At 40.6% G+C, this 21,638-nt stretch overlaps 4 protein-coding genes across 5 annotated transcripts; all 4 read right to left on the reverse strand.

The window, feature by feature from the left end:
- Positions 1–7,814: 7,814 nt before the first annotated feature.
- On the reverse strand, positions 7,815–9,758 carry LOC125194491 (GDSL esterase/lipase At5g45670-like). Its single transcript, XM_048092737.2, has 4 exons — positions 9,486–9,758; positions 9,259–9,383; positions 8,923–9,168; positions 7,815–8,499 (listed from the first exon to the last, which is right to left on the reverse strand). The coding sequence occupies exons 1-4, from the start codon at positions 9,712–9,714 to the stop codon at positions 8,020–8,022; spliced, it is 1,080 nt and encodes a 359-aa protein (XP_047948694.2). The 5' UTR covers positions 9,715–9,758; the 3' UTR covers positions 7,815–8,019.
- A 4,503-nt stretch (positions 9,759–14,261) lies between these two features.
- Positions 14,262–15,378, reverse strand: LOC148929435 (uncharacterized). The gene is made up of 3 exons (XM_089056847.1): positions 15,217–15,378; positions 14,972–15,148; positions 14,262–14,432 (listed from the first exon to the last, which is right to left on the reverse strand). Exons 1-3 carry the CDS (start codon positions 15,376–15,378, stop codon positions 14,262–14,264), a joined length of 510 nt encoding a protein of 169 aa, XP_088912973.1.
- A 1,757-nt stretch (positions 15,379–17,135) lies between these two features.
- LOC125195403 (uncharacterized) lies at positions 17,136–17,869 on the reverse strand. The gene is made up of 2 exons (XM_048093553.2): positions 17,426–17,869; positions 17,136–17,347 (listed from the first exon to the last, which is right to left on the reverse strand). Exons 1-2 carry the CDS (start codon positions 17,867–17,869, stop codon positions 17,183–17,185), a joined length of 609 nt encoding a protein of 202 aa, XP_047949510.2. The 3' UTR covers positions 17,136–17,182.
- Positions 17,870–18,929: 1,060 nt separating this feature from the next.
- On the reverse strand, positions 18,930–21,426 carry LOC125192580 (adenine phosphoribosyltransferase). 2 transcript variants are annotated; one of them, XR_007171430.2, is made up of 3 exons: positions 20,933–21,426; positions 20,129–20,523; positions 18,930–19,154 (listed from the first exon to the last, which is right to left on the reverse strand). XR_007171430.2 is itself a non-coding variant. In XM_048090196.2 (2 exons), exons 1-2 carry the CDS (start codon positions 21,389–21,391, stop codon positions 20,359–20,361), a joined length of 624 nt encoding a protein of 207 aa, XP_047946153.2. In that variant the 5' UTR covers positions 21,392–21,426; the 3' UTR covers positions 20,008–20,358. The 2 variants fall into 2 exon arrangements, 1 of the variants encoding a protein (XP_047946153.2); XM_048090196.2 differs by lacking the exon at positions 18,930–19,154 and having other exon boundaries at positions 20,008–20,523.
- Between the last annotated feature and the right edge of the window lie 212 nt (positions 21,427–21,638).

Raw genomic sequence — 21,638 nt, forward strand, 5'->3', positions numbered from 1 at the left:
GAGCTAGTGAAGAAGGGTCTGATTCCTGAGAGTAGCTGCAAGATGCTGGATCCCTGTGAGCAGTGCATTCTGGGAAAGGCTAAGAAGGCTCCATACCCAACAGGTACACACTCATCCACTGCCCCTCTTGATTACATTCATAGTGATCTTTGGGGTCCCTCTCCTGTAAATTCAGTTGGTGGAGGGAGGTACTACTTGTCTATTATTGATGATTACACTAGAAAATTATGGGTGTATATCTTGAAAGATAAGTCAGAGACTTTCTCTAAGTTTAGAATATGGTGCAAGGAAGTGGAATTAGAGAAAGGCAGGAGTGTGAAGTGCCTTAGGACTGATAATGGCTTAGAATATCTATCCTCTGAGTTTGATCAGTTTTGCAAAGAGAAAGGAATGAAGAGGCACAGGACAGTCCCCTGCAAACCCCAACAAAATGGGGTTGCAGAGAGGATGAATATAACTATTCTGGAAAGGGTTAGGTGCCTACTTCTAAGCTCTGGTCTGAGCAGCAAGTTCTGTGGAGAGGCAGTGTATACTGCTGCTTTTCTTATCAACAAGTGTCCTGCTACAACTATAAAGTCAGAAACTCCAGATTATATGTGGTATGGAGCTCATAGTGATTACACAAGGTACAAGGTGTTTGGATGTGCAGCTTTTGCACATGTCAGACAAAGTAAACTTGAAGCTAGGGCTCTAAGGTGTGTCATGCTTGGTTATCAGAGGGGAGTTAAAGGATATAGGCTCTGGTGTATTGAGCCTGGCAAGCAGAAAGTGATTATTAGTAGGGATGTGGTGTTCACTGAAACTCACATGCCCTATCTGAAGAGTGACTCAACTCATGATAAAGATGACAGTGACTTCTTTAAGGTGGAGTCAAGTGGCCTACGTGTAGGTGGAGTTAGTGGCTCTGAGAGTGAGTCAGAGACTGAGGATGAAGGTGCTTCTAGTCAAGGTGAAGCTACATCTGAGACTACTAGGGAGTACCAGATTGCCAGAGACAAAGGCAAGAGAAATGTGGGACCTCCTAAGAAATATTCTGATGAGGCTTATTGTGCTTTATGTGCTGCTGAAAACATTGAGCTAACTGATCCTCTCACTTACAAGGAAGCTATGAGGAGTAAGGACAGAGAGAGATGGATAGAAGCTATGGATGATGAAATTGAGTCTTTACTCAAGAATAAAACATGGATTTTGGTGGATAAGGCTCAGCTGAAATCTGATGGGAAAGAAAGAAGATTAGTAAGCTGCAAGTGAGTGTTTAAAAAGAAGGTTGAAGCCACTGAAAAAGACAAAATTAAGTTCAAGGCTCGGTTGGTGGCTAGAGGATTTACACAGCAAGAGGGTGTGGACTTTAATGAGGTATTTGCTCCTGTGGTGAAGCACACTTCTATCAGAATCTTGTTGGCTGTGGTAAATCAGTTTAATTGGGAATTACAGCAGCTTGATGTGAAGACAGCTTTTCTCAATGGAGACCTTGAGGAGACTATTTTCATGGAGCAGCCTGGGGGGTATGTGAAGGCTAGAGAAGAAAATAAGGTCTGTTTGTTGAAGAAAAGCCTCTATGGGTTAAAACAAAGTCCTAGGCAATGGAACAGGAAGTTTGATGAGCAAATGATGAATATTGGCTTTATAAGGTCAAAGTTTGATGACTGCATTTACATAAAGAAGAAAGGGAATACACCAGTTGCCTATCTACTGCTTTATGTGGATGATATGCTCCTTGTTGGACCATCTATGGCTGAGATAAATAAGGTCAAGGCAAACCTAATGTCCAGTTTTGAAATGAAGGATCTGGGTGAAGCAAGAAAGATCCTGGGGATTAATATTGAAAGAGACAGAGGTTCTAAGCAACTATGGCTATTTCAAACTGATTACATTGAGAAGGTTCTGAAGAGGTTCAAGATGGATAATGCAAAAGCTGCCTCAACTCCTCTGTCACAGAGTTTTAAGCTATCTAAGGAGCAGGCCCCTAAATCTATGCAAGAGGCAAGGGAGATGGAGTCTATTCCTTATGCTAGTGTGGTTGGAAGTGTTATGTACACTATGATCCGTACCAGGCCAGATTTGGCCCATGCTATCTCAGTTACTAGCAGATATATGGCTAATCCTGGGAAGGAGCATTGGAATGCTCTTAAGTGGATTTTGAGGTATATGAAGAATACTAGTAGTTGGGGTATTGTGTTCAGTAGTTGTGATAAGGAGGGTAAGGAGGTGGTGGTGGGATATTGTGATGCAGACTATGCTACAAATCTTGATAATAGAAAATCCCAAACTGGCTATCTTTTTACCATATTTGGAACAGTGATCAGTTGGAAGTCAGGGCTGCAAAGTGCTGTTGCTTTGTCAACAACAGAAGCTGAGTACATGGCTCTCACAGCAGCTGTGCAAGAGAGTTTCTGGATTCAAGGTGTAATTTCAGAGTTTGGTTTGAATCAGAAAACCATGGTGGTACATTGTGATAGTAGCTCAGCTATGTGCTTGGCTAAACATCAGTATTTCCATGAGAGGAGCAAGCACATAGATGTGAGACTACATTTCATTAGAGATGAAGTTGAGAAGAGAAGAGTGAAGGTGGTCAAGATTGACACCTTGCACAATCCAGCTGATATGCTCACTAAGTCCCTAGGTAGGGACAAGTTTGATCATTGCAAGGAACTGATTAATGTTTGCTGCAAGGACTGAGTTGTGTACTTAGGTGGAGATTTATTAGAATGAGTGCACACTCAGATTTTGGAAGGTTTAAAGAATGAAGCAGAATTCAAGAGTTAGAAACTAGCCGTTTGGAGTTAGTTAGTTTGTTAGAAAGTAGCCGTTGAGGCTCTCATTTCTTGTTTCTTGATTCTGTTAGTTAAGTGGCGGTTACCACTTTTGTGCCAGCTTTAAATAGCTCGGCCTTTGTATCTTGTAGAGTAAGAATTCAGTCAATAAAGAGAATCCCTTTTCTCCAAGAAAATCCTCTCTACTTTTCATCAAGATTCTAGTGTGTGTGTTCTCTGTGTGTGTGTGAGATAATCAAAGTGTGTGAGTCTTGCTAAGCTAACACCCTCCGTCCCACAAAAGATGTCACACTTTTCTTTTTAGTTTGTCCCACAAAAGATGTCACATTTCCTCTTTTGGAAAAAATTCCTTCTCACATCAATTATAAAATTATATTTTCTCTCACCACTTAACACACAAAATAACATCTCCTAAAATCCCGTGCCATTTCTCAAGTGTGACATCTTCTCTGGGACGGAAGGAGTAATACTTAAAAAAAATTATATAATTAAAAAATATACGTAATACCTAAAAATTACATAATCATAAAAAGTCGTGAAACACAACCCTTGACTCTCACTCCTTCTCGTCCTCGTCCCCGTCGCCCGTGCCGCTGCCGCCTCCGACGTCCCCGTCCCCAATCTCGACGCCATAATCATCAATGGGTGGCATTCCTAAATCGCGCCGACATGCATCGACCACATCCTTGCACAGCCTTTTGTACACAGGATTGTGCGTGCTAAACCACTTACTCATGTTCTGAATCAGGGTATCGTTAGCTGCGCGCGCGCGAGACAGTCGTTACCTGGGCCTTCTGGGGCCTCCGATTCGACCTAGTATGACCCGCTGCCGCTGCCGCTTCCTCTCGCCATCCGCTGCGGAGCCTGTTGCCCCATTGGGCGACGACGACGGCGAGAGTCTGATCGTGGTAGCGGGGCCACTTCCTCGGCTTTGGGGAGCTCGTGCGAACCAGCATTGCTGCTGTACTCACCGGAAGAGTTGCTCTTCGTCCGCTTCCAGCCTGATTCGACACCCACAACAAAATTTTGCGAATCCCTGACTACGAGAAAGGCCTCCCATTGGTCAAAATCTTTGATCTTCAAATATTTGTCAGGGTACTAGGCCAAGGCTCGTTTCCTCACATCATCCTCAGACATGCCGCTGATTGCCATGCGCATGTTGTTTTGGTAGAGGGCGGCAAAACGACTGAGCTTAGGCCTCAACCGAAGCCACTGTTGCCGGCATTGCTCGGAAGTGCGAGGCTTCGCCCCAGACGGTTTGCATATGAGGTAGGCCTCACTAATGCGAAGCCACAATCGGTCAACATACTGGTTCGGCCCGACATAGGCATCCTCTACTACACCGATCCAGACCTTCGCAAGCGCGGAATTTTCCCACGCGGTCCAGATCGTCCTCTTCTCCCGCTCATCCTCACCCTCCTCCTCCTCCTCCTCTGCCCCCATGTGCGAGGAAGAGCTCGGGACTTTGCCCTTGCCCCTACCCCCGCCCCTGGCCTTGCCCTTGCCTTTGCTCCTGGCCCTTGCAGCAGGCTCCGCCTCATCGGGAGTCTCACGGATCGGCGATAGCCCCAACTCCACTCCCAGCTCCTCAAAAGAGAAAGTCTCGATGCCGGTGTACTGAGTCTCTGGAACAGTACTAGGGGAATCGTCGGCCAATAAATCTATATATGGGCGATAGACAGATTCCCTAGGCGTCCTCGGGCTCCTGTGCTGCATCGACCCACCCACCGCCATATTTGGCGGCGTACCGCCCATCCCCACTACCTCGGGCATCATCCCACCCACCCCCGCCACATTTGACGGCATACCGCCCATCCCCGCTGCCCCTGGCAACATCCCACCCACCCCCGCCATATTTGACGGCGTACTGCCCATCCCCGTTGCCCCGGGCATCATCCCACCCATCTGACTCATCCACTGGAACATATTGTAGAACATTTGGGGAGTCATCCCCGCCATCTGGGGATTCATCCCCGCAAATCGGGAATTCGTCCCCGCAAATCGGGAATTCGTCCCCGCAAAGTTTCCCTTTGTTCCGGTGGGAATCGGGGGTGTGTTTCCTCTGCTCGTGGTGGGGGAATTCCTATTGTACTCCATTGTAGTAGAAATGAAATTTGTAGATTTAGAGAGAGAAACTTGTCAACACAAGTGGTGTGAATGAAATGAAGTTCAACGAGCCCTATTTATAGAGTTTATCTTTTTTAAAAAGAAAAAAATATAAAAACCGGACGTCCGAACGGGACGTCCGAGTGTCGCCACAACGGCGGTTGTCCGCCCGCCCATGGGGAGGACGGGCGAGCCCATGCGACGGGTGCGGGCGCCCTTCGGAGCCACTACGGCGGACGTCTAGTCAGACGTCGACGACTGATATACTTGGATTTTACATGGTTTTAGAGGGTGGTTATGTATGAATTTGATCATATTTTGTTTATTATTGGACATGTTTATATATACTTCTCTATTATATTGGTATGTTGACCATTTTGTTAAGAATGTGTAGAAAAAGGTACAAAATATGTGGATGTGCAGCAGCCTTGCTTTGAGACAATATTTACTGGAGATTTTGAAGTCCAATCAGCCCATAATGCATATCAATCTCTTCGTCTTTGAAAGATCTTCGCGTGGGTATCTTGCACGCCTCAATCGGAGTTCGGTAGAAGAAGTTATGGCCGTTACAAGAACACTGCGCTATTCAAAAACTTACACCCGGCCGGCCGGGTGAATTAATTCTGCGGGAAATGGCTAGAAAGGGGTCGAAAATGACCACCCGGCCGGGTGAATTTTGGCAAAAACGCGATTTTTGATGCAAAAATAAAGGGAAAACGCCTAGGGTTCACATCGATTCAACACCTACTGCCTCCAACACTCACACACACCCCCAAGAACACCTTTGAGAGAGAGAATTGAAGATTGAAGACTTCCAATCGGAAGATTGAAGTTGCCATTCCATAGATTCGTTCCACAGGAATATCTTAATCTTTTCTACATGTATTTCATTGAATTCTTTGTATCAAACATGGTTTTTGTGAAGAACATGAGTGGCTAAACACCTTTTTGTAGAATTCTTGGTGAAGATGCACTAATTTCATAGTTTTTATACAATTAATTTTGCTCTTACCTTGCTCTTGTAGTTATTTGATTATTCTTGGGTTTATTCCTTTCAATTGCTTGATCACCATTTGATTGTGCAGGATTAATTAGATTAATCGGGAGATGAAATAATTAATCTGGAAATAGGAATAATTCACACCTTAATGCAATAAAACTTGGGAGAGTTGAGGTTTTGAGTGGGGTCTTTGACCTAATCAAGTTTTCGGGAGTTAGGGGTTTTAGGATTAGAAGGGGACTTCAATCCTAGCACCTAATCTACAGGTTTCTCACCTCGGGAGGGGGTTTAATCTATAATTGTGGTCGACTTAGTAGCTCTAGAGACACCAAAAGGTAAGGCAATTTGATTGGATAAGAGCATGGAATTGTGCATCGGATCCTTGAGTTCTACAATTTTTCTCCATATTATCTTTTCACTCCGTGTTTACTTGTTTTTACTTGTTTATTTGCTTACTATATGCTTTTATTAGGGTTAGAAAACAACCAAACCTTTCATGATTCTCTAGATAGTAGTCAACATTTGTTCGTGGTAGTTAAGTTGATATGAATTTGTCTCTGTGGGATACGATACTCTTGCTTGCTAATTGCTACACTAGCCCCGTACACTTGCGGGTATCATTTGTGTTAAAATAAGTTGAGTCAGCGATGTCCTACCGGGACGTCCGCCATTGGAGACACTCTTAGGTTTACACTAAACTCAAATCAAGTTTTTCAAATTTTATGAGTAAAAAACGCATAATATAGAGAATAATTTTTTAAGTTTAAGTTTAATCTAAATAATTTGAGTAAAATTATATTTGATGTGACATTTATACTCATATTTGAGTTTAATATAAATGGTCAGATGCTCTAACCAAAATATTCAATGTTGTATATGATATGTAGCATTGCCCCACCGCCATCAAATAATCGCAATTGCTTACGTCCATATATAACTATTTAAAGTTCAAAGTACACTAGGACTTATCCTTGTCAATTAATGTCGTTAATTATATTGTGAACTATTTATTAGTCATAGTATACCACTACCTCCGTTAACTATTTATAGTCTCGTGCGGACTCGACAGTATTTTTAAGAATTTGTTTGATTTTGTATAGAAGCATAAAAAAAATTAGTTGGTAGAATATGGACCTCAGTTTTATATATGAATTGTTTTATAATATAATATGAGTATAATGAATTTGATGAATGCTTCGTCAACTTAGAATGAAAAAAAGGTAAACTTAACAATAAATCGCGGACACTCCTGAATAACAAAAATGATACATTTTTGTACGAACGAGGAGAGTACTAGTTAATACAATTACTTTATCATAATTAAAATATTAAAAAGATCGAGTAGCTAGGTTATGGTGCAGACCTATCTAGAATTTTGTGATACGGACTTCACAATACGGACCCAAACTTTCAATTGCAAATATTTAGTGGTAGTTAGTGCAAAATGTCATTTTTTAATATAAGAAGTAAACGTATAACATTTTTAAATTACTGAAAGATGAGATTGTAGAGACTTATTATTTTTAAATTTAATGTATAACATTTACATATCCCATTAATTAATTTGTAATTCTATGAACTTTGTAATTGAAAATACCTAAATCTAGTTTGTTTCTTGGATGTTTAAGAAAATATTGGACCCAGCCCATAAGATATGCATGTGCATTATCAAGCCCATGGACCTTTGCATATTATACGGATATGTGAAGACTATGTAAACAAAATTTCAAAATAAGTCCATTCAACGCACATATAATTTTTAGAAACTCAAAATCCCAAACCACGAAAATGGATCTCAAGAAATAAAATAAAAATTGAGCGGAGAAAATTAGTGAAATTTGAGTGAAAATGAGTTAATGAAACATCGAGTTCAATACAAAAAATGATAAAAAAAAAACGAATGTGACAAATTTTATGGAATGAATGAAAACGAATTTAAGTAACAAATTTTTCGGAAAGTAGTACTCATGACTAGAATCAATATCATAACACAAAATAGAAACATAAAACCGTACAAAATTACATTTCGAGAGAGTAATTACCATTTACCAATATATATATATATATATATATATATATATATATTTCTATAAATTAACACACATTAGACAATTTGTATCCTTGATGTGTGGAATGGTATCAGAGCTGAGCCAAGCGGCTAATATCAAAGGGATGAGCATCCGACGCCCTCTCCGCCCGATACGCTCTCCTCCCGACAACAACATTCGCAGCTTCGGTCGGATGAAACGCGTCCCAAAACAAGTGCTCGTCTCTGTTCTGGCACGCCGGCTGCAGCGGCAGGCACGTTATCTGCCCGTTGTTCCTCCCCACCCCGCAGCACCCCGCGTTCGTCACCGTAAACCCGAACTCCGAGGGGCTGTCGATCAGGTCCTGGAAAACGCCGTAGGCGTCCACGTAGATGAGCCTCGCGTCGGGGGTGTTGCCGTTGAACTCGTCGACCAGGCCTCTCAGCCTGCTGTTGAATATCTGGTTCGCATTGTTGATCCTCGCCACGCATGTCCTCCCGTCCGGGCTGTTCTGCGCCAGCGCGTTCGGGCTGCACCCGATCTGCCCTACTCCGATCAGGACGAACTTCCTGGCTCCGAAGTTGTACAACATCTGAACCCGAAAAAAAAATTTATTTTTAATTGGAGCGTAACAAAATGGAAAGAATTTCGTATGCATTAGTGGTTGAGTTTGAAGTATGTTCAAACATGTACACAGCCATTGGTGCAAAGATATGTTAGGTCGATATCAAAGTAATCTCAGAATAGATCACTGAAAAGCTGCAAAGAAGTCCTCACACCATTTATTTTTTTCTAATCAAATTAGACCAATCTTCCATCAACTGGATCAAATGTCAAGCTCAAATATACTGTTGAGTCAATCATTATATTTATTTTTGATCGGTTATATTGCTAAGTCAATTAAAATGTTACTAGTTCACAGTCGATGACCTACTCTGATACCAGCCAACGATTTAATGAAACATTTGTAAAACAAAATTTCTTCTTGTTATAGTGAATGAGGAGAAATACATACCCTTAGTTGCTCGGTGTACTGTCGGATGAGTACGTCGGCGTACTGCTCCGGCGAATACTGGCGGCTGGTGCTATAATACTGAGGCATGAAGTAGTTGTTGAGGTAGTCATTGCTGCCTATACCGACGGAATAGATACACTTGCTCAGGTAACTCGCAGCCGAGTCCTCGTCCCCGAGTATGTCGACTACTTGCGACACCGTGTTCTTGTAGTTGTTTATTTGGCCGGTGAAGTCAATCCGAGCCCCCTATAATTCAAGGAAAGAAAAAATTAAACCACTCTGTTTTAGTCTACGAAATCTTGATGATGTAAGTACAAGATATGGATAGGTGGCTACTAGTTGCTGGCCGGTTTCTTGTCGGATTCCGGCGGCAGCAGAGGCGTAATTCACTCCCCTCAGTATCTGCTGGCCTCGTGCGGTGGCGTAAGGTGGAATGTAGTCATCAAACCCTAGCAGCTCAGCTGTGAAAATGGGACAAAATTAAGTAATTAGGATTTAGGAAGCTTAATTAAGTAATTAAGAGGTTAATTTAACTAAGTAATTACATGATCATGTGTACTTACCGATGACATCTACGGTAGTTTTGCCGTTGGAGAATCGGCCGGTGGGACCGGCAGGGAAATCAATGCCGTAGGGTAAGTAGTTGGCCTTGGCCAAGGATTGAATGTTGTTGTTGTTTCCGTTGTCGACCAATGAGTCGCCAAATATGAAGTAACAAGGGACTTGGGGCTCCGCGGTCACGGCCAAGGCCATGGCCGCGACCACGCAAAACGCCAACCATCTACTTCCCATTATATATGTAGAGAGTAATTAATGGATGTAAAGAGAGTAATTCAATGCAAGGTTTGATGAGGAAATAAAGGCATCGAGGTATATATATATAGTAGGTAGGAGAAAATAAGATTGTGAAATGTTGAAAGTTGACTTATGTTTACTAGTTAGCTATCATGCATAAGGAAATGGGAGTTAGATAGGTGCATTGATTTCACGCGGATATTATGTGAGACAGTTAGCATAAAATCAACTCTGACCGGTTCTACATTTCTATGACAATGCTTTTTTATTTTGCAAACTTCTTTTTATCCAAATACTAGAGAAAATTGGATTGGTGCTAAGAAAATTGAAGTGCAAATATGTAAACGTTTTGAGGGAAATTTAAGGATGTCTATCGGGTCAATTTTATTCAGATTGTGAGTTAATCGGATTTACATTTTATTATATTAGAAATTTTCAATAATAACCCTCAACATTCAGCAAGCTAACAGACCTAAATGTTAAAATTAGTTCGTGTATCTTTTATTCCTAAGGATCCTACGTTTATGGAGTACATATAAAGATACACGATAGTAAAAGATATTAATAATATGGTAAGTATAAATGCAAATACTATCAAGTATAAATTTCAAATATACAGTACGTCACAGAATAAGAATGACAATTGATAAATATTGAGTTATTGTAAACTTTTTCGTTATTATTTTATTATATTAATAAATTGGACTGTTAATTTTGTTTTACTTTACATTTGTAGTTATTCATATTTATTGAAGTCATTATTGAAAATAAATCAGTTGCTCAAATAAGATGGAAATAAGCAACAATTGCACTTGTATCAAGCCGATTGGGTTTCGAGTCGGTCATAATCAGATTAGGGATTAATCGAGTGCGGACTAATTAGGTATAAGGTTTATCAGGCTAGAAATTTTTATCTCCAATCTTTAAAAAATTAGCGAGCTATTTGAATTAGCCGACAGGTTCTAGGTGCACTAATGTCTGTAGGGAAATTAATGGATGATTGACTATTATCCAATTTAAATTGGAGATGATCAGGAGAATATCTTCAATAAATCGATGATGTGACTCGGGTTATAACTACACAAAACGAAATTATGAAGAAAAAAGTGCAATTATTTAGATAGCAAAAGTGCAATTAAGTAATGTACAGAAGGATATCAGCTGCTGAGCTCAAACGTGTATGGTTAGGTGAAGTGCAACTAACTACATTTAATTTTGAGACCAATTCACACATGTTATTGAACAGTACCACAAAATGAAAAATTATTGGGGTGCTTAAGGGAGAGAGAGATATTACTTCATTAGAGTACTTTATAAGTATTGCTTTTTTAACAATAAAGTTTAGACAGTTTCTGATGAGAAAAATCTGGAAAATGCTAAGAAAGTGAAATGATTATTACACTAGGAGCGTCTCCAAGCGGAGAGGTAAATGGAGAGGTACCATATTTACTTTTTCTTCGTGAAAAATCATTCTCCAAGGGAAGAAGTATTTGAGAATGTATTATACATTTTCCTATTTTGAAGAGGTATCTTTACTTCTCAATCAATGGAGAAGTAAAATCTAATAACTTTCATATTTGCTTTCTTTTTATAAAAAATCATTCTCCAAAGGGGGAAGGTATTTGAGAAGATATTAATACTTTATGTGTTTTTTAATGCTTTTGTACTACTATTTTATTATTTTTAAATGATATACCTTTCCATATACCTTTTATCCTTAGAGTTGATTGATTTTTAGAAAGGTATAAACATGATATACCATTTTCATTTACCTTTTCCCATTTACCTTTTCCCATTGGGGTTGCTATAACATACAGAAGACCAGCCAAGATTTCAAGATTCACTTTTAAATAGAGAAATCTATCTGGAAACAAATTAATGTATTATGCCATAATCAATGGCATTTATTTGTACACTTGTGCCTCTGTCTGAATTAATTAGGCAGTTGAAGAAAACACCACACTTGGATTGGATATGACTTGTACCCACGACTTTGATCCATAGCCGACGTTGCCAACTCTCAACAAACAGGCCCGGGCTCTTAGCGATATGGGCAGCTGGTAAGCACAGTCGGGATTCAAACGAGAGCTTTCGTCAGCTTGATCCTTCTTCTGGCAACTTCTCCTTCATCTGGACTGCGAAAATCGACAAAGAGTTGGTTTAAAATGAGTCTTTATGTAAACTATAATCCATTATCTATATTAAAATAACATCAAGTTAGTAAGACTAGAAAAAAGCAGAGAGCCATTCATTCAAAAGAAAAACTAATGGAGCAAGGTTAGGCTAGCTAGCAATATCTTCATTATCCACTAAACATGTGGAGCAAATCTTCATAACCACAAGAGAACAAACTTAGTAGTGACATGGATCCTTAGACAAGCTCTATTTCAATTAGAGTGTCTCCTGGCTGACGTCGCCGACGTCCGACCGGACGTCCGCCGTAGTGGGTGGGAAGGGCGCCCACGCCCGTCCCGAGTGCCCATCGGATGGCCTCGCCCCTCGCCCCTCGCACCGACGTCCGACCGGACGTCCGCCACTGTGGCGAAGGTCGGACGTCCGCAATTTTTAATTTTTTTTAAAGAAAAAGAAAAAAAACTCTATAAATAGGGCTCCCCCAACTTCATTTCATTCACACCACTTGTATTGACAAGTTTCTCTCTCTAACATCTTTTTTTAATTATATCTATAATGGCGAGTAGTCGTGCGGGTGGTAGTGGCGGAGGCGCTAGTGATAGTGATGGTGATAGTGATGATGAATTGGATCTCGCTGTGCAAGAGGCGATTGATCGATTGCTCCGGCAGAGGCAGCAGGCCTCGGCGGCGGTACCTCGGCCGATCCATCGCCGACGGCATGTACCCTGGGACCACATTGCTGCACATATTCGGTTGTATGAGAACTACTTTGCTCCGCAGCCGCGTTTTGGGGATGCCTTATTTCGACGACGTTTTAGGATGCATCGTCCTCTGTTTATGCATATCGTGGGTGCTTTAGAGAGAAGGTACGAGTTTTTCGGGATCAAGGAGGATGCGGCTGGCAAACCCGGACACACGGCAATACAGAAGTGCACTGCCGCAATCAGGCAATTGGCGTAAGGAGGCCCGGCCGACATGTTCGACGAGTACCTCCACATTGGCGAGTCTTCAGCCGTCGAGTGTCTGCTGAATTTTTGCGCGGGCGTTAGATCGATATTCGGGGATCAGTATCTTCAGCGTCCGAGCCCCGAAGACTGCCAGCGGCTGATTAATATGCACGGGGCGGTGCACGGGTTCCCTGGGATGTTGGGAAGCATCAATTGTATGCCATTGGGAGTGAAGGAATTGCTCCGTCACCTAGAAGGGGATACACACTTCCGGCTTCAAAGCCAAGCATCCCACGATGATCCTTGAAGCTGTAGCTGACTACCGGTTGTGGATATGACATGCTTATTTTGTAGTAGCCGGGTCGAACAACGACCTCAACGTCCTCCAGTCGTCGCCCCTGTTCAACGATCAGTGCAATGGCGTTGGTCCCGCCATCAGTTTCGTCGCCAACGGCAACCAACACAACATGAGATACTATTTGGCGGATGGGATATACCCAAACTGGCCCGTCTTTGTGAAGATGATCAAGCATGCGATCGGGCCAAAGAAGTCCTACTTTGCGAGCCGGCAGGAGGCAGCGCGCAAGGATGTTGAGCGCGCATTTGGTGTACTCCAGAATCGATGGGGGTTGGTGAGGGGTCCGGCACGGCAGTGGTATATTCCCAACATCGGCGACATCATGTACGCGTGTATCATTTTGCACAACATGATTGTCGAAAGTGAAGGGGACGAACTGACTCAGTGGACCAACGAAGATGATACGGGTGCCGGTCCAAGCCACGGCGTGGCCACCGCGAATGTGAACATTTGAGCGGTTGCGCGCATTTGCCGACATGCGGCAAAGAAATGCCCATATTCGACTTCAGGAGGATATCATCGAAGAGGTTTGGACGCGGAGGGGTGGACATTGATGTGGTTGTTTTTTTTTTCTATCTACTATGTAATTTTTTTTTTTTCGAATGATGTATGTTTTTTTTAATGAAATATTCGTATTTTCCGTTCGTATTCGTGTCGAATTTTAATCCCGTAAATTTTAATTTTAATTGTGAATTAATTTAATTGTGGGAGGGCTAATGGAAGTCCTAGTGCAGTGGGAAGGGCTAGTGCTGACGTGGCAGACAGTTTTTGTGGGAAGGGCTAGTGGAGGTCCTAATGGGAGGGGTGCCACCGGAGACACTCTTAAGGTACATCAACAACAAACTAGTGCTACAAGAAAAACATCATAATAGGTTACAAGTAATTAGTTCAATGTAAACATACATCAATATGGCAAAACTTGTCATCCAGCCTTGACAGGAAAAAACCATAAAAGGAAAAACATTGCATTCTTAAAAAAAAACACCCCCTTCACCAGTAGAAACATGGAGCACTTCAAAAGCAAAGGCAAAACAGCCACCGGAGACTGAACTTTCTTCTCCATTGTCAGCAAAACTATAGCTACTGGTCTTGTAAAAAAGTCATCCTCAAAGCATCACCTTCTCGGGAGCAGCAGTAGGGATGAACACAGATGCAATGTCCTTGATGCATTGCATCAAATTCTTAAGGTCATTAGAGCCCAACTCAATGCAGTCCCTAAGCAGATCACCATCCACCACTTCTTTTTGAAGGCTCAGCACTAAATCCCGCAATGGCCCCTGCAATAACCACCCAACATCATGATCATCAATATGATAAATTGAACTCATATTCTACAATAATAGTTGGAAAATTGAAATTCTATTCATGTTTCAGATTATTCACCAAGATGCTATTAGGTTGTCATGAGTACTTGTGATTAAAGGTCATAACTACTCTAATTTCATGTTGGTTTTGGCCCTTGACTATGCATCATGACCCATTATATCTTATGATTAACTATCTCACAGTCACCCATATAACTAATTTAATTCTAAACAAACTCTATGTTAACCCATCTCATAGTATATCTCCCTGTTATCTTGCCTAATGAACCGAATACCAAAGAGAAACATTAACAAAACAAGTAGAAAAGGTACTCCATTGAAAAAAATAAAAAAGCTTCTCTTTTATACAGCCAATAGACTACATTGATAATCACAAGCCAAGCCCAAATCAAGCATACTCATATATGCAAAATTGAAACTTTGCGTACTAATAAAAACATTTAGTATAAATAGTGTAATTGCAATAGAGAAAGAGGAAGGGATAAACATACAGATTGATGGAAAACATTGAGCAGACGAGTGAAGATGGAGTTGGAAACTCCACCAGCCAAGGCCATGATCACCGTGTTGGAGCGAGCCCAACGCAACTCGCTAAAAGCCACAAACAGCTGATTCAAATCGAATGCTACGCCAGCTAATTCACGAGCGACGTCCTTCAACTGATAATTCTTCATGAAATCGCGGCCGATGTTCCAAGCATAAATGTTCAATCGCAGGCCACATGACCATAAGATACGGGCCAGGGCCTGGGGTCGCCGCGGTCGAATCGGAGGGCGGCGACGCGGGAGATGAGGGAGGGGGCGAGGGAAAATAGGGTGAGATAGACGCAGGAATTGGAGAGAGTGGATGAGAGTAGGAGGCGGGGGAGGTTGAGAAGGGACCTTGGAGTGATCGGCATTAGGGTTTAGCGGCGGTGGCGGAGACGGAAAATGTTGCTGATTTTGTGGATGGAAGACGATGGGTTTATGCGCGCCATCCCCATGCTTGGACAGAAAACTCAGCATATTAACATCGAGTGATTAACTTTGTGTTTGGTGTCTCATATTTTTACTTTTTATCTGTCTTATTTTTATTTATCATATAAAATTCGTATCAATTCAAATTATCTCAATTGAGGAACTAAAGGGAGTACAATTTCTTTTATGTAATAAGTACAAGTAGTATATTTAATCTCCGTATCTGAAAAAGTTGGGGTGTATATTTAATAATGTCTGATATATTCAATTTTGTTTGTATATTTAATACTTTCTCCGTCCCATTAATTATAAAACATTTGCTTTTCAACACATTTTATATAATGTTTTGTTGTGAATTAATGTATAGGGAATAAAGTAAGAGAGAGAAAAAGTAGAGAGACTGTTGTTTCTATTTTAGGAAACGTTTTATTTTTAATGAAGGGATGGAGTATTTTATAATTTATTTCAAGACATTGTGTGAAAACAGTACTCTCTCCGTCCGCCAATACAAGGAGAGTTTTGATTCGACACATGTTTTTAAGAAATGTACTAGAAAATTGATTGTAAAAATTAGTAAAATATGAATCCTACTTTTGTAAATTAATTTTATAATAAAATGTGATTGAGATAAAGCTAATGAAATGTAAGGTCCATTATTAAAAATAGTAAAAATCAAATAGAAATTGTATTGGCAGATGAACGAAAATACTAAAATAGAAAATTTATTGATTAATTCATAGAGTGATAGGCTATATTTGAATAGGCGTTAGAGCTTAAATATTATCAACCCAATTCATTGTAAAAGTTTCATCAAAAGATGGTCTCATGCACCCAATGGAAGCGAAGCAAAATATTAGTGATATCTTCATTTGTCACGAGTAGTTAACCACAAGACAACAAAACTTTAGTAAAATGGAAAGGCATACGAAACAATAAATTCGTTATGATTCCTAATGCAAACTTATTCCAGGGAAGTCGGTCCATTGCCAAGACCCACTTAAGAAACACAAAAACAAGTGAGAAATCTTAGTTATATTGATTCATATCAGTATTGTTATTTGTTAGAAGCGCAGGCAGGGCGCACCTGGGCAACAACATCTGGTCGCACTAGCCAACTGTTAACCTATAGCACAACAGAGGAACACTTGATAGACAAATTGTTACTATAAGATTTAGTCTAGGATCGAATCATGGAGCATATAAGATTTTCTAAAATTAGTTAATACTATGGCCTTAAGGCTATTAATTCCTAATTTATCGTAAGACTATTAATTGGAGGTGTAAAAAATATAATCGTTAGTTTCAAAATGCACATTAACAACTTGTACTAAATAACAACAAATATGAATCCATCTTCTTTCTTTCTTTCTTTCTTTCTATGCGGACCCTGCTCGCCCCCAGCCACCTCCGGGCAGCGGCAGCCATGCCTCGTGCCACTGATTTACATTAGCCAACAGGGTCGATGACACAAGTTTTAACTAACTTAATCACTTTCATGGTGATTCCTCATGCAAGCTCTATTTCACAGAAGTCAATTGTCAAGAAAACATATGATTAATAACTTGAAGAAACACAAAAAACAAGTTACAAATACTAAGTTGATAGGAAACATATATGGCAAAATATCTATCTCATCCAGCCTCCCTCAGTCCCAGAAAGGAAAAAACCAGGACATACAAATTACAATGATGATGCGAAAACACCCTTCATCGGTCAAAAGCAAACGCAAAACTAGCAAAGCATCTTTTACAGATCATCTTTGGGAGCAGTAGGGAAGAACATGCATGCAATGCCCTTGATGATTTGCATCAAACTCTTAAGATCACCCGCCCCCAACTCCAAACAGTCCCTAAGCAGATCACCCTCCAACACTTCTTCCTGAAGGCTCACCACAAAATCCTGCATTGGCCCCTGCAATTCAATCCATGCCAAATTTGGAATCATATTCATTTCGAGTAGGAAAAGTGAATTTAACAACAGCAAACATACAGATCGACTGAAAATTTTGAGGAGTCGAGCGAAGAGCGACTTCGAAACGGTAAGGGCCTTTTCGTAAGTTCGACCAGCCCGGGCGTCGGTCTCCGGCTCGGACCGAACCCGGATCAATTCGCCCAAAACCGCTAACAACTCTTTCAAATCGGATGCTACGCCGCCGAGGTCGCTCCACGCGTAATTCTTCATGAAATCGCGTCCGACTTTCCAAGCGTACTTGTAGAGGCGCAGGCCGCCGGCCTCGAAGTTGCGGGCCACAGCGCGGGCCCGGGCCGCCCCCTCGGTGTCGCCGCGGGCGGATCGAACGGAGGCGACGCGGGAGATGAGGGAGTGGGAGAGGGAAACGAGGCTGAAATAGTTTAAGAGGAAGAAGGAGTGAGAGAGATTGGATGAGAGTAAGAGGAGGGAGATGAAGAGAAGAGACTTTGGAGAGGCCGCCATTAGTGAGTTTTGAGCACCGGAAAAATTGGTAGAGTTTATGCAAAGAAGCAGAAGGGGGCTGTTTGGTTGTTTAAATTGATGAAGAGACATTCATTTTCGCGCCATCCCAAGGGCGGCGGCACTGGAAACTACGCATATTAACATACTGTTCGTTGCGCGCCGTTAAATTATTTCAATTAATTTATTCTGTTCATTTGTTTATGCCAAAAACTTTACAACTTCCGCATAAATAATTATAGGTTCTTGCAATATAATTCTAGGAGTATTATTCAGCCAATCTCATCATAGAACTTTCATCAAAAGATGGTCTCCAACAGGCAACAAAGTGATACTCCCTTCATCCCATAAAAATTGTCTCATTTTTCCATTTCGTCCCATAAAGTTTGTCTCATTTCACTTTTTACCAATTTTGATAATGAACATCATATTCCACTAAACTCATTACTACTCACATTTTATTATAAAACCAATATATAAAAATAGGACCCACATTCCACTAATTTTTTCAACTCACGACAATCTTTGTGGGACGGAGGAAGTATAAAATTTAATGAAAAATCTATTATCAGTGGTGATATTTTTCAACCAAATGACGTTGTCTTTGACAATGTTTAACTTGTCGCATCATATTTACTTGTATATAAGGTTGAAAGATCAATAGAAATTATGAACTATAAAGCAATTCACCATATGCTGCAATCTTTGATTAGTATTTTACTTTATTTGTACTCCATTAGTTTCAATTTTTTATGAATTCAAAAAAATTAGTAATGCTAAAACTTTAGTGAAACAATGGTTGGAAGCATTGGGCAAAAGCTAAGAAGTTGCTAAGGGAATTAGCTGCGTGCGCGCTCTCTCGATGAACTTGGTATTTGAGTGATACTCCATCAGACTACTTTGCTTAGTGTTTTCGAAAAACTCAGCTGATCAACCTCAAACATATACCAGTTAGGTAGGTGAAGTGCAATTACTACATTTATTTTGAGAACAATTCACACAGATATCAATTTAACATTATAGGATCCATCTTGCTTTTTTAGCACTAAACAGTTCCTCCTCGTGGGGAAAATATGGAATATTCTATGAATGAAATGATCATTACACTAACATTCAGAATATCAGACAAGCTTTCAAGAAGCGATTTACATAGAGAAATCTATTTAGAACAACTTAGTGGATGACGCACAGAGCAATCTGTTTAGAAACAAACAGATTGGTAAGCATTGTCGGGATTCAAAGAGTATACGCTGTGCTCACTCATTCTTCTTCTTCTTCTTCATCTGGACTGCGAAAAATCAACACACAGTTGTTTTAATACGAAATGTCATTAGTAATCAACAACATTTACTCCAAAAAAACCAGTGAGTGAGCAGAGTGCAGCTGTTGAAGGACAAACACAATCAACCTGTTGAAGCTGAGTGCAGCTCGAAGGACATTAGCTTGCAAAAAGCGCAGAATTCTATGGCTCGGGTGAAGTGAAGAATGTACAAATAAGCTTGAATGTTTGATGACGATAAGGATAGTCTATGTCTGGTCTAGGTCATACTTATTGAAGATTAAAAATTTTAAAAGTCTTGAGTTAGTTTAAGGGGGTGTTCCTCGACACATCTCAGAAAAACTAGATAGTTAGTTAAGTTATAGTATAATAAGTATTTCATTTAGTATTTAAAATTGCATTTCCAAAATATTCAGGAAGTGGCTCATTCTCAAGTTCTCAACAAGTCAATCAATTTCACCAATTTACGTGAACCTACATCTTTACGAACATCATCAGGAACAGTCAAGAAACTTAAGAGTGCATTGATAAGTATTAGAATAACATACAACACTCGAATTCCTACAAGTGCGTTAAGACTTCAGAGTAGAAAATGCAGAGTAAACATTCAAACGAAATATTAATAGAGAGCCAGGTTATGCCAACTAGTAATATCTTAATTGACACAGGTTTGTACCGCAATTCACATGAAATAAGTTAATTTCTAAGGTTCGGAGCAAATCTTCATAACCACAAGTAACAACATGGAAAGACATTCCAGACAATAAATTCATGGTGATTCCTTGCACAAAACTCTATTTCAGGGAAGTCCATTCTCAAGAAACATAAATGATGGATTAAATAATAACTTAAGAAACATAAATAAATATGAGAAATCTTAGTTATATTGATTTGAATAAGCCAACAAAGTACATCAACAACAAACCGGTGCTACAAGAAAACTACATAAAAGGTTACAAGTAAGTAGTTCAAAGAAAACATACTTCGATTCGGCAAAACTTGTCATCCAGTCTCCCTCTGTTCCAGACAGGCAAAAATCAGAAGGTTATACAGTGATGAGAGGGGAAACACTGCATTCTAGAAAACATCCTTCACTAGTCAAATCATTCTTCAAAAGCCTAAAACCACCAGAAACCGAACTTCCTTCTCCACAGAAGACTGCAAAATCCAATGTCAGCAAAACTATCGCTAAGCATCACCCACAAAGCATCTTTTACAGTTCATTCCTGGGAGCAGCAGGGAAGTATTGGAGTGCTATGTCCTTCACAATCTGTACCAAACCCTTAAGGTCACCCGCGCCTAACTCAATGCAATCCCTAAGCAGATCACCCTCCACCACTTCTTTCTGAAGGCTCAGCACTATATCCCGCAACGGCCCCTGCAATTACCATCCACATCATGATCAACAATATGACAAATTGAACTCATATTCTAGAATAATAATTGGAAAATTGAAATTCTATTCATGTTTCATAGTATTATTCAACAAAGAGAAAGATTAACAAAACAAATGAGCATGAAAAGACTTCTCTTTTATACAACCAACACACCACATTGATCATCAATTGTCACTACCACACAAACAGAGCTAAAATCAAGCATATCCATTCATCAATTTCATCTGCATTCAGCATTAACACTCTTTCCTATCCAATAAAATTTCATCTTCGCAATATTGAAAACAAAAACATGCATAATATCTTTCCAATCCCAATATCACAAAAATATATCGAAAATATGATGATTTAACAGAGAAAGGATAAAAAACTAAAAAACAAAAAACATACAGATCGACGGAAGACGTTGAGCAGTCGATTGAAGATCGACTTCGAAACCCTAAGGGCGTTTTTGTAATTTCGACCAGCCCAGGCGAGCCTCTCCGCATCGGAGGGAATCCGACTCAATTCGCTCAAAATCCCTAACAATTCATTCAAATCGGACACTACGCCGCCAATGTCACGAAACGACGCCGCGTCGCTCCACGCGTAATTCTTCAGAAAATCCCATCCAAAGCTCCATGCAGACTTGTACAATCCCAGGCCACCGGGCTCGAAGGTGCGGGCCAGAGCCCGGGCCCGGGCCGCCCCCTCGACATCGCCGCGGGCGGTTCGTTGGGCGGCGACGCGGGAGAGGAGGGAGTGGGAGAGGGAGAATAGGTTGTAATAGTTGGAGAAGAAGGAGTGGGAGAGATTAGATGAGAGTAGCAAGAGGGAAAGGAAGAGAATAGACTTTGGAGTTGCCGGCATTAGATTCTAGCGGCGGCGAATTGTTTTTGACTAGCCACCGATAAAATAGAAGGGCTGTTTTAATTTTCTATTGTGTTAATTGTCAAATACTGTATTTTAAAAATATACAGTAGCCTTCATTTATTTCACCTTTATTCCAGTTTCAATGTTTTTTATTGCATAATAACGTCAGTTCCATAGACCTAGGAGGTAAGTCAGTTCCATAGACCTAGTACTACCTCCGTCCCTCAATACTTTGACCCGACAT

Source organism: Salvia hispanica, chromosome 4, assembly GCF_029641045.1.
Source record: "Salvia hispanica isolate PSC_SH4W2 chromosome 4, Shi_PSC_v1, whole genome shotgun sequence".
Classification (NCBI taxonomy): domain Eukaryota; kingdom Viridiplantae; phylum Streptophyta; class Magnoliopsida; order Lamiales; family Lamiaceae; genus Salvia; species Salvia hispanica.

What these genes read in the sequence shown, in the direction of transcription:
- LOC125195403 (XM_048093553.2), bottom strand. Translation starts at nt 17,869, where the DNA reads ATGGCGGCCTCTCCAAAGTCTCTTCTCTTCATCTCCCTCCTCTTACTC. An exon ending in TCAAAATTTTCAGTCGATCT is followed by an intron (nt 17,348 to 17,425) that starts GTATGTTTGCTG and finishes ATTGAATTGCAG; the next exon opens with GGGCCAATGCAGGATTTTGT.
- LOC148929435 (XM_089056847.1), bottom strand. Translation starts at nt 15,378, where the DNA reads ATGCCGATCACTCCAAGGTCCCTTCTCAACCTCCCCCGCCTCCTACTC. An exon ending in GCGACCCCAGGCCCTGGCCC is followed by an intron (nt 15,149 to 15,216) that starts GTATCTTATGGT and finishes GATTTCATGAAG; the next exon opens with AATTATCAGTTGAAGGACGT. An exon ending in TCAATGTTTTCCATCAATCT is followed by an intron (nt 14,433 to 14,971) that starts GTATGTTTATCC and finishes TGGTTATTGCAG; the next exon opens with GGGCCATTGCGGGATTTAGT.
- LOC125194491 (XM_048092737.2), bottom strand. Translation starts at nt 9,714, where the DNA reads ATGGGAAGTAGATGGTTGGCGTTTTGCGTGGTCGCGGCCATGGCCTTG. An exon ending in AAGAAACCGGCCAGCAACTA is followed by an intron (nt 9,169 to 9,258) that starts GTAGCCACCTAT and finishes CTTGAATTATAG; the next exon opens with GGGGCTCGGATTGACTTCAC. An exon ending in AGTACACCGAGCAACTAAGG is followed by an intron (nt 8,500 to 8,922) that starts GTATGTATTTCT and finishes TTTCGGGTTCAG; the next exon opens with ATGTTGTACAACTTCGGAGC.
- LOC125192580 (XM_048090196.2), bottom strand. Translation starts at nt 21,391, where the DNA reads ATGCCGGCAACTCCAAAGTCTATTCTCTTCCTTTCCCTCTTGCTACTC. An exon ending in TCAACGTCTTCCGTCGATCT is followed by an intron (nt 20,524 to 20,932) that starts GTATGTTTTTTG and finishes TGGTAATTGCAG; the next exon opens with GGGCCGTTGCGGGATATAGT.